Source organism: Neovison vison, chromosome 7, assembly GCF_020171115.1.
Source record: "Neovison vison isolate M4711 chromosome 7, ASM_NN_V1, whole genome shotgun sequence".
Classification (NCBI taxonomy): Eukaryota; Metazoa; Chordata; class Mammalia; order Carnivora; family Mustelidae; genus Neogale; species Neogale vison.
In genome coordinates this window covers 43,830,479-43,843,398 of record NC_058097.1, presented here as the reverse complement: position 1 = coordinate 43,843,398, position 12,920 = coordinate 43,830,479, and the positions used below count along the sequence as shown (strand labels likewise).

The 12,920-nt window shown below is 33.8% G+C and overlaps 1 protein-coding gene across 2 annotated transcripts in view; it reads right to left on the bottom strand.

The window, feature by feature from the left end:
• Positions 1-8,401: 8,401 nt before the first annotated feature.
• The window catches only part of ZNF569 (zinc finger protein 569), a 58,249-nt gene continuing 53,730 nt past the window's right edge, over positions 8,402-12,920 (bottom strand). For both annotated transcript variants that reach the window (XM_044256421.1, XM_044256422.1), the window contains one exon: positions 8,402-11,573. In XM_044256421.1, coding sequence (XP_044112356.1) covers positions 9,754-11,573 — 1,820 coding nt within the window. In that variant the 3' untranslated portion in view covers positions 8,402-9,753. The remainder of the gene's footprint in view (positions 11,574-12,920) is intronic.

Genomic DNA, 12,920 nt, shown 5'->3' with positions numbered 1-12,920 from the left:
TGCTATCTACAAGAGACTCACTTCAGACAGACACACAGGCTAAAAGTAAAGGGATGGGAAAACATTTACCATCCAAATGGGAGTGAAACAAAAGATGGGGTAATAAATAATACTTAGTATCAGACAAAATGGACTTTAAAACAAAGCATAATGTTAAAGGGATCAATCCAACAAAAAATTCGACATTGGAGCAGTAAATATGTAAAGCAAATACTAACAGACATAGAGGGATATATTGATAGTACTATAATAATAGAAGGGGACTTTAACACCCCACTTACATCAATGGATAGATTAACCAGGCAGGAAATCAATAAAGAAATACTGTCGTCAAGCAAATTATTAGACCAAATAGACATAACACATACAGGATATTACATCCAAAAAGAGCAGAGTATACTGTTTTGACCTGCATAGGAAACAATCTCTTTGATAGATTACATGTTAGATTACAGGCATAACACTAGAGGGACTCATCAATCACACAGAAAGCAAGAGAAGAAGAAAAGAATAGAGAAGAACTACAAAAACAAAACAATTAACAAAATGGCAACAAGCACATACCTATCAACAATTAAATGTGGATGGCCTAAATACTCAAAAGACATAGATTGGCAGAATGGATAAGAAAAAAACAAGACCTACCTATGTAATGCTTACAAGATGCTCAGCTCAGATCTAAAGACACCTATCAAGTGAAAATGAAGGGATGGAAAAATATTTACCATGCAAACAAAAAAGTTAAAAAATTTGTCTAATACTAATATCAGACAAAATAGACTTTAAAACAGACTTTAACAAAAGGAATATCCTTACATAATCATAAAAGGATTAGTCCAATGAGAGGATATAATAATCATAAATATCTATGCACCCAACACTGCCTGCCTCTCTGTCTACTTGTGATCTCTCTGTCAAATAAATAAAATCTTTTAAAAATTATTAGTAACAAAATTGAATCAGCAAAACAAAATGAAAAAAAAATGAACCCCTAAAAAAGCAAAAAACAAAACAAAACAAAAACATACAAAACACCCCAAAACCAAAACCAAAAAACCAAAAACCTACCTAGAAATAAACGTCCTGTATCAAATATTTTTTCAGGGACTTATACCAAACATTTAAAGGATAATTAGTACCTCTTCTCCTGAAGCTATTTCATAAGGTGGAAGAGAACGGAAAACTTCCAAATACATTCTACAAAGCCAGCATTACTCTGATACCCAAACCAGACAAGGACACCACCAAAAATCTCTCTGATGAAAACAGATGGAAAAGTCTGCAATAAAATATTAGTAAGCTACATTCAGCAATACATTAAAAGGATTATTCCCCATGGTGAAGTGACATTATTCCAGGGAAAAAAGGATGGTTCAGTGTTTGTAAATTAATCAATGTGATATACCATATTAATAAAATGAAGGATGAAGATTATAAGATCATCTCATACATGCATAAAAAATATTTGACAAAATTGAACATGAATTCATGATAAAAATTCTCAACAAAGTATGTTTAGGGGGAACATACCACAACATAGTGAAGGCCATATATGAAAAATCCACAGGTTACATCATACACAATGGTGAAAATAGAGCTTTTTTCCTAGGATTAGGTACAAGACAAGGATGTCCATTCTCACCACTTTTATTCAATATAGTACTGGAATTCCTAGCCACAGCAATTAGAGAAGAATAAGAAATAAAAGTCATCCATTTTGGAAAGAAGAATTTAAACTGTCACTACCTGCAGATGACATGATAATATACATGATAACCCTAAAGAGCTCCCCCACTTATAAAACTATTAGAATAAATGAATTCAGTGAAGTTGCAGGATATAAAGTTAATACCTGGAACACATAAAAGATGCTATCACTAATTATCAAAAAAATCAAAACCACAATAAGCTATTATCTTACACCTGTTAGAATGGTTAAACTAAAAAAGACAAAGAAAAAATTACAAGTGTTGGTAAGAATGTGGAGAAAAATGAACCTTCATGCAATGCTGCTGGGAATGGAATTTGGTACAGCCACTGCAGAAAACCATATTGTGGTTCCTCAAGAAATTAAAAACAAAAATACCATATGATCCAGTATTTTCACTATTGGGTATTTACTGAAATAAAATGAAAACACTAATTTGAAAAGATACATGCATCCCTATGTTTATGGCAGCATTATTTAGAACAGCTAAAATATGGAAGCAAGTGATTACCAATGGATGAACAGATAAGGAAGATGTGGTACAATGGAAAATTATGTAGTCACAAAAGTACTAGATCTTGGGGCACCTGGGTGGCTCAGTGGGTTAAGCCTCTGCCTTCAGCTCAGGTCATGATCCCAGGGTCCTGGGATCGAGTCCCTCATTGGGCTCTCTGCTTGGCAGGGAGCCTGCTTCCCACCCCCCACCCCCACCTCTGTCTGTCTCTCTGCCTACTTGTGATTTCTGTCAGATAAAGAAATAAAATCTTCAAAAAAAATACTCGATCTTTCCATTTGCCACATCATGGATGGGCCTAAAAGGTATTATGCTGTGCAATAAGTCAGACCAAGTAACAAATACATAATTTCACTCATATGTGGAATCTAAGAAACAAAATTGAGTAAAGAAACAAAAATGAAATCAAACCTATAAATAAAGAACGAGGTGATGGTTGCCATAGGGGAGGTGGATAAAATGGATGAAGGGGAGTGGGAGGAGATATAGGCTTTAAGCTATGAAATGAATAAATCATGGGAATAAAAAGTATAGTATAGGGAATCTAGTCAGTGATAATGTAGTACCATTGTGTGGTGCCAGATGATAGCTCCATTTGTGATGAGCATAGTATAACATAGAGAAGTTGAATCACTATGTTGTACACTTGGACATAATGTAATGTGTGTCAACTATAGTTAAATAAGATAGGTATAAAAACAATTGTAGAGGCAATAATGAGTTTCCCAGATACGAAAAAGCTAAAGGAGTTGTTTGTCACTGAATGAACTTCATAAGAAATATTAAAGAGACATTTCTAATCAGGAAAGGCCATAACTGGATACAAGAAAATACATGAAAGAGAAGATCTCATTGACAAAGGTGATCATATAGTAGTGGACCAACCATTTATAAAGCTGTTATTAAAGAAAGACAAAAGTAAGATGAATCATATCTACAACAGTTTTTTAAGGGTTACACACACACACACACGTCAACTATGACAAAAAAACTTATTGCATGGGGGTGGTAGTGGTGAAAAAATGTAGTGTTTTTAGAATGTGTTTAAACTTAAGAGATCACCAATCTAATATATACTGCAATGTACAAAAATAAAGAGAAAGGAATCCAAACATGAAACTAAAGAAAGTTCTTAAATCCCAAGGGAAGAGGGAGAAGATGAACTACTGAAACAATAAAAAACCCCCAACAAAATGGCAATAACACATCTATAATTACTTTAGCTGTAAATGGAATAAATGCTACAATCAAAATTGGAACAGATGAAATGTGGCTGAATGGATTAAAAGTCAATAACAATCTATATGCTGCCTACAAGAGACTCACTTCAGATCTAAAGATTCAGACTAAGGCAGAATGGATGGGAAAAGATTCTATGGAAATGGAAATAATATTGGGGTAGCAATACTTAACAAAATAGCCTTTAAAGTTGAGGTGTAACAAAAGACATAGAAGTGCATTAAATAACAAATGATTAATCCAGTAAGATACAGCACTTACATTTATTTAGGTGTTCAACATTGGAATACCTAAATGTATAAATCTAGTATTTACAGACATAATGGAAGAAATTGACAGTCATTTAATAATAGCAGGGGTCTTTAACACCTCACATAAGTTGGTAGATCATCTAGATAGAAGAAAAAAAAAGCACTGGCTTTAAACACATTAGAACAGATGGATTTATCAGATATATATATAGAACATTCCACTCCAGAATACACATTCTTCTCAAGTGGACATAGAACATTCTCCAGGATAAATTACATGTTAGGGCAGAAAACAAGTTTCTATAAATTTAAAATATTGAAGTCATTTAAGCATCTTTACCAACCACATGAACGCAACTATGAATCAAGTAATAGAAGAAAACTGGAAAAACACAAGTATGTGAAGACAAAACAACATGCTGCTAAACAACCAGTGGGTCAATGAAGAAATCAAAGAGGAAATTAAAAAAAAATCTTGAGGCAAATAAAAATGAAAACACAATATTCAAAATCTATAGGATGCAGCAAAAATTGTTCTAACAGGAGATTATACCAGTACAGTTTCATGTCAAGACAAAAAAAGGAAGGAAAGCTTCCAGACTCATTCTACGAGGCCAGCATTACACTGATACCTAAACCAGACATCCACAAAAGGAAGGCAGGGAGAGGAGAGAAGGAGGGAAGGAGGGAGGAAGATAATTATTTAGCAGCAATTATCCCTGATGAACATGGATGCTAAAATCCTCAACAAAATATTGGCAAACTGAATAAAAAAATACGATCAAAGAAATCATACACCATGGTCAAGTGGATGGTTCAATACATGCAAATCAATCAATGCGATATGCCACATTAACAGAGTATAAAGATCATATTATCATCAATAGATCCAGAAAAACCATATGACAAAAGTTCATCATATTTATGGTAAAAACTCTCAACCAAGTGTTTATCAGGGAAAGTACATCAACATAATAAAGCTATTCATGATAAACCCAGGGCAAACATCATACTCTGTGGAGAAAAGCTAAAAGTTTTCCTCTAAGATCAGGAACAAGACAAGGATGCCCACTTTCACCACTTTTATTCATCATAGTATTGGCAATCCTAGCCATAGCAATTAGGTAAGAAAAATAAACATGGCATCCAAATCAGAAAGGAAGAAGTTAAATGGTCACTATTTGTAGATGACATGATCTTATATATAGAAAACCCTAAGACTCCACCAAAAAACTATTAGAATAAATGAAATCAGTGAAGTTGCAGGATAGAAAGTGAATATACAAAAATCTAAAATTAGTATACAAAAATCTTGCCCATCTACATACTAAGTAAAAATTATCATAAAGATAAATTAAGAAAAGTCTCATTTACAAATGCACTAAGAAGAATCAAGTACCTAGGGATAAATTTAACCACAGAGGAAAAAGACCTGTACTTTGAAAACTGTAAGACATGATGAAATAAACTGAAGATGGCAGAAACTTGTGGAAATATACTGTGCTCATGGATTGGAAGAATTTATACCCAAAGCAACCTACATATTCAGTATGATCCCTATCAAAATATCAATGGCATTTTTCACAAAACTAGCACAAATGATCCTAATATTTGAAGAGAATCACAAAATACCTCAAATAACCAATGCAATCTTGAGAAAGAATAACAAAGCTGAAGGTATCACACTGTCTTATTTCAAGCTATACTACAAAGCTATAGTAATCAAAATAGGATGATCCTGGCACAAAAACAGAAATATACATTAATGGATAAATATAGATAGCCCAGAAATAAACCCAGGCTAAAATGGCCAATTAATCTATGACAAAGGAGGTAAGAATATACAATGGTGAAAGACAGTTTCTTTCATAAGTGGACCAGTTTCTTATAGTGTATACAAAAATAAACTCACATGGATTAAAGACTTAAATTGAGACCTGATACCATAAGATTCCTAGAACAAAGGCAGTAAACTCTGACATCAGTCTTAGCAATATCTTTTTTGATCTCCTTAGGCAAGGAGAACAAAAAGAACAATATACAATGGATTACATAAATGAGAAGGCTATTGTACAGCAAAGGAGACCATCAATAAAAAGAAAGGCAGGGTGCCTGGGTGGCTCGGTGGGTTAAAGCCTCTGTGTTCGGTCCCGTCATGATCCCAGGGTCCTGGGATCTAGCCGTACATCAGGCTCTCTGCTCAGGGAGCCTTCTTCCCCTCCCCTCTCTCTGCCTGCCTCTCTGTCTACTTGTGATCTCTTGTCAAATAAATAAATAAAATCTTTTAAAAAAATAAAAAGAAAGGCAACCTACTGAATGAAGGTATTTGCCACTAGTCTGTCTGATAAACAGTTAACATTCAAAATATTTAAAAATCTCATACAACTCAACATAAAAGTAATCTGATTAAAAGTGGGCAGAAAATCTGAATACACATTTTTCCAAGGAAGATGACACATGAATAGATGCTCAGTATCACTTAACTATCAGGGAAATGCCAGTAAAAACCAAAATATGATATTAACTCTTATCTATCAAAATGGCTTTAAAAAAAAAAAAGACGTTTGGTGATGATGTAATGAAAAGGGAGCTCTTGTGCACTGTCAGTGTGAATGTAAATTGGTGTATCACTATGGGAAATAAAACTGCTATAGGGGCCAGTAATTCTAGTTATTTATCTGGAGAAAATGAAAACACAATTAGAAAAGGCATATGTACCCCTATGCTCATCACGGAGGCAACCTAAATGTCTAAGGATAGATGAATGGATAAATAAGATGTGACATCTTTAAAACAATATTACTCAGCCATAAAAAGCCAAAATATTGCTAACTGCAACAACACTGATGAGTCTAGAGGATATTATGCTAATTCAGATAGAAAAAAACAAATACTGTATTATTTCACTTATATGTGACAACTAAAAAACAAATGAAAAAATCTCATGACCCTGAGACCATGACTTGAGCCGGATGCGTAACTGACTGAGCTACTCAGGCACCCTGATTCCATTTATAATGTGTTTTTTGTTTTGTTTTGTTTTGTTTGTTGTTGTTGTAAAGTGAGCAGGGCACACAGGGGGAGCAGCAGAGGGAGAGGGACAAAGATTCCCAAGCAGGCTCCCTGCCCAGCACAGAGCCTGATGCAGGGCTCGATCTCCCAACCCTGGGGTCATAACCTGAGCCAAATCAAGAGTCAACCCTTAACTGACTGAGCCACCCAGGTGCCCCTGTAAAACACTCTTGATAGGACATGATTATAGGAGAGATTACTGCTTGCCAAAGGGGTTAAGGGTATGACAGCAAAGGGTTAGAACAAGGGATCTTTGTGGTGGTGGAAGTTCTGTATGTTGATTGTGGTGGCAGAGAAATCAACAGGAGACAAAACCATATATAACTACATGGACACATACTTGAGTGCATGTAGAACCACTGATACCTGAAAACATGTACAGATCATGCCAGTGTCAAACTTGATATTGTACTTGAATTATGTAAAATGTTAATATTAGGGGAATCTGGATGTAGGACACACGAACTAAACAGTACTATAGAATATTATTTTGGCAACCTCCTATAAATCATTATTTCTAAATAAAAACATCTTTTTAAGAAAAAAGATTTATTTATTGGAGAAAGTGGGGAAGGGGTAGAGAGGTAGAGGGGAAGAGGGAGAATCTCAAACAGACTCAGAGGTGAGCACAGAGCCTGTTGCAGGGCGTGATATCATAGCATGAGCTGAAACCAAAAGTCCAATGCTGAGCCAAATGCACCACCCAGGTGCCCCAATAAAGACATCTTTTCAAAGTCCCAGTAGAAAACAGAGATAAAATAATGAATCAGCTATTCACAGAAAAGGATATTTGAGTTCAATAAATATTTGAAAGGTCTAAATATAAAACATTTTAGATCTGATACAGGGAAGTGAACTTTCATATCCGCTGGCCACATACCTCACAATGTCTAAAATCACGAGCATCTGCACCCTCATTTAAGGATTCAGAAACCAAATAAAGCTTTGTTGGGATATCCTAAATATTCTGCTCAGATACAGGCACCTATACTTGGCTTGACACTGTCAGAATATTAATCATGTTTTACAGTATGTATGAAGGGCCAGTCTCTCCTCGATCTGAAACCAAGCCAAATGTAGGTGATTTTTTTTCCCAATGAAGAGCCAGTTATGTCAAGAATTGACTATTTCTTTTGTTTCTTCACTGCTTTCAGCATAGAGAATTTGTGTTTGAAATAAAAATAAAAATTTTAAAATTCCCAGCAAGTAAATGCTATGTATATACTGCTGGTTTTTATTATCTAAGTTAACATTGTGAGGAGAGGGTAAGCAAAGTATCATCTTAATTCAGTTTGGTTTGTGTATTAGTAAATATAGTCTTCTATAAATGTTAGTATTTGGTCATAGACAATCAATTTTTAAGTTGTTCCTATAGGTCGTGTCCTCCTCTCATTTGATTCTTATTTTAGAGAAACAGGAAAATAAGGAAAGGCCAAAGAATACAAAAGATAGCAACATATCTTAACAACCAGATTTGTTACCACCATATTTGCTTTCATTCTTTCATTTTTTAATTAAAGAAATGTTACAGATAAATATAACAATTCCATCTAAACCCCTCTCACTTCCACCAAGGCAACCAATGTCATAAATGAATATATGACCAACACACAGTACTGTTCTTTGCATTATTTTATTAAACTTATACAAATGTTACATCTTTTCATTGTACATTTTGCTTTTTTTTTCCTCTCAATATTTATATTGTGATCTAGGTACTATATGTCAAATTTGTACCTTCTCTCTAAATACTGTATTCTATCATAACAATAATTACATGGTATTAATCTATCCTTCTACTAATGAGAATCTGTTATGTCCAATTTAGTGTAATACAAACCACGATGAACATAGATGTGTATCTTCGTGCCCGTATCTGTGTGCAATACACCAAAATAGAAATGACTATTTCATATTTATGTGTTTTTAGAGTGATCCAGTTACTCTAAAGTAATAAATCTATTTCATTTTCATCAGAGTTTTAGAATTTTGCTTTTTATATTCTAGTCTTCAGTCGATCTGGATTTTATTTTTATATATAGTATAAAGTAGACAACTGTCATTTTTTGTTCAAATGCATCTTCTGAGAGGGGGTATAGCTCAGTGGTAGAGCATTTGACTGCAAATGCATCTTCTGTTTATTGAATAGGCCATTCTTTCTCCAATGACTTTTCAATAGCAATACCGTACAAAAAATTTCCTTATCTCCTTTCTTCAATCCTTGTTTTGTTTCCACTGATTCATTTATTTAGCAAGAACACATTGTTTAGATACCAGCTTTAAATATGTGATGCTATCTGGTAGACTGTGTTTTCTCTTGTTTTTCACTTGTTTCAGCTCTTTGTGGTCCTTTATGTTCTCATACAAAATTTTAAATCAGTTTGTGAAATTCTTAAAATTTAGTGAAAACTTAGAATGGAAGTACCTTAAAGATTTGTGAATTTATATTTTTGAAAATGTGTTTTCAGTGTTATTTTTCTCAGAATTTCAGGTCCTACTTTATGTTCTTCAAAATGTTTTTTGTAACTTTATATATATGTGTGTCTTGTAATTGCTGTTGTTATCCTTATACATTTTATATCAACACATTATCCAATTAACTATTTCCTGTATAGGAGGATATTTTTATAGTTTCTTCCTTCCCCCCAAATCTTCTTTTTCTTGCTTAACGTACTGGCTACAAAAGGAGAGCAACTGTAATGCTGATATGCTTGTAGCAGCCATCTTGTTTCATATTTTAATAAGAATCCTGAATAAATATCAACAGAGGTCTACCAAGGTTTTTGATGTTCAACTTATTTGTTACACAATTTGTCACGCTGTGAAACTCATGTTTCACAATTGTGTGACTTCTTCAAAAGGCTTTCCACATTCATAGTTTTCTGCTCTAAAATCAGTTATGTAATGTGAAAGGAGATGCTAATTCTGAAGGCTTTTCCATCTTCACAATATTCATAGTGTTTCTATTTCTACTGAGTATGAATTCTCTGGTGTCTAACAAGGTGTGACTTTTGGCTAAAAGCCTTACCACACTCATTACAATGATAAGGCTTCTCACCTGTATGTTTTCTCATATGAAGTGTAAGAGATGAGATTTGAGAGAAGGCTTTTCCACATTTACTACAGTCAAAGGGTTTCTCACCTGTGTGACCTCGTATATGTATAGTAAGGGATGAGCTTTGGGAGAAGGCTTTTCCACATTTATTACATTCATAGGGTTTCTCACCTGTATGACCTCTCATGTGCACAATAAGAGAAGTTCTTTGAGAGAAAGCTTTTCCACATTCATTACATACATAGGGCTTCTCACCAGTATGACTTCTCATATGTAAATTGAGTAGTGAACACTGAGAGAAGGCTTTCCCACATTTATCACATTCATAAGGCTTTTCTCCGGTGTGACTTCTCAGATGAAGAGTAAGAGATGCAATTTGAGAAAAGGCTTTACCACATTCATTACAATCATAAGGCTTCTCTCCAGTGTGAACTTTCTGATGTGTAATAAAGTTTTGTTTTTGACTGAAGGCTTTACCACATTCATTACATTCATAGGGTTTCTCTCCAGAATGAATTTTTTCATGGGCAATGAGATTTGATTTCTGGCTAAAGGCTTTGCCACATTCCTTACATATGTAGGGTTTTTCTCCAGTGTGAATTCTCTGGTGTCTAACAAGATTTGACATCTGAATGAAAGCTTTCCCACATTCATTACATTCATAAGGTTTCTCTCTAGTATGAATCTTCTGGTGTGTAATGAAGTTTTTCTTGTGGCTGAAGGCTTTTCTACATTCTTTACATTCATAAGGTTTTTCACCAGTATGACTTCTCATATGTACAGTAAGGGCTGAACTTTGAGAGAAGGATTTTCCACATTCATTACATTCATAGGGTTTCTCACCTGTATGAATTCTTACATGTATAATAAGCATAGAAAACTGAGAGAAGGCTTTTCCACATTTATCACATTTGTAAGGTTTTTCTCCTGTGTGACTTCTCATATGAAGTGCAAGGGATGCAATTCGAGGGAAGGCTTTACCACATTCATTACATGCATAAGGTTTCTCCCCAGTATGAACTTTCTGATGTGCAGTGAGGCTTTGCTTCTGGCTGAATGCTTTCCCACACTCATTACATTCATATGGTTTCTCTCCAGTATGAATTTTTTCATGATCAATGAGATTTGATTTCTGGCTGAACGATTTCCCACATTCCTTACATGCATAGGGTTTCTCCCCAGTATGGATTCTTTGATGTCTAATGAGATTTGACATTTTAATGAAAGCTTTCCCACATTCGTTACAATCATAAGACTGCTCCCTACTATGAATTTTATGATGTTTAATGAGTTTTTCCTTGTGGCTGAAAGCTTTGCTACACTTTTTACATTCATAAGGTTTCTCTCCAGTATGAATTCTCAGGTGTCTGATGAGGTCCAAAGTTTGACTGAATCCTTTCCCACAATGATTACACTTAAAGGGAGTTACTGCAAGATGGGATGGATTAATGCAAAATGATTTCATAGGTTCACTAAATTCAGAATGTTCCTTTCTTATAAGGATTCTATTATGATGACAGTCAAAATTATTATGTTCTAAACAATTTCCAAACAAGTCATATTCATAGAGATTGTGACTGGAAGGAAAAAAGTCCAAGTTAAGAGGAAATGCATTTGCAAATTTCTTATGACATTCATTGACTTTTTCTTCAGTCAGTGTTTTTGTGTATTTATCTTCAAATTGTGTCAAAAGTCTGTCCTGGATTTTCTGATGCTCAATCCCCCACATTTCTCCTAAAACAGATTGCAAATAAATATCACTTGAAAAATTTTCCAATATTGTAAAATGAAGAAAATGTCAGGAAATATGCTATCATGGGATTGATTCTTGGTTTACGGTTTAGTTCCCCATTATAAAGCAAATTTCAGGTGTGTAGATCTCCTATTTTTGAAGCTTTCGGAGATCCCAGGAAAAATATGAGTAGAGGAAAATAGGAATACAAATAGCTTTGATTGTGTTTAAAAATGGGATCTGAAACAAAACAGATGAACTGCCAGATAAATAAAAGGGAGAGTGCAGAATGTACAAAGTAAGAAAAAATGACAGAGGAAAAAAATAGGAAGTTAATTATAAAACTATTTTGTAGGACTCTATTAAAATAAGCTTTTACAAAATGCTTAACATAAATAATTTTCTGGAAAATGCAAATTACCAAAACTGACCCTGTAAGAGGTAGAAAACCTGTATGAACCAACTTTCACAAAATAAAGGAAAAATATGACAAAGCAATCCCATAAAAACAAATCCAAAAGGCCCACAGAGATCCATATGGGAATTTGAACATTTAGGGGACATTCGCTTTCATGATTTGCAAAAACGTTATAAATACGGAAAAAGAGAATTTCCCATTTTTGTGTGTGTAAAATGTAACAATACCAAAACATGAAAAAGATAACCAAAAAAACAAACTACACACCAACTTCACTTATGAATATCAATGTAAAAATTCTACCTAAAACATCAAAATAACCCAGAAGGAAAAAAAAAGTGACCTCGAGAACATTAAATATATTACATCATATTTGTGTAGGTTTTAAGGTACAGAAGTATGTTTTACTATTAGGAAAATCTATTTTACTATTTTTTTAACTATTTTACTATTAGAAAAATCTACTTCTAAAATCTAATCATTTCCAAAGATATTTCTAAAAATGATAAAACTAAACATCAATTTTCCACAATGAAACTTTCAAAAAATGGGAATACTTATTTAACTTGGGAAAAAGTACAATGCAACTTCAACAGCACTATATTTAATAAGAAAAATCTACCCGCAGCCAAAAAACGCCCAAAAAAGAAAAATCCCGAAGCACTGACATAATAAAAAGAGTATACTATCAGCACTATTATTACAGTACTGTGTAGTGCCCTGAGAGACAAAATCAGAGGTAGAAAATGTGGAAAGGAAAGGTAAGATTAACATTTTTGTCAGGAATAAAACAATTTACATGCAAGATCAAAAGTGAAAAATTATTATAAAAGTAAACATCATTAAATTCACTGTATCTTAGAAATTAATAGTTTCAATAACATTCATAAATACAAAGAACTATTTAGAAAACATAACAGAAGACTATACT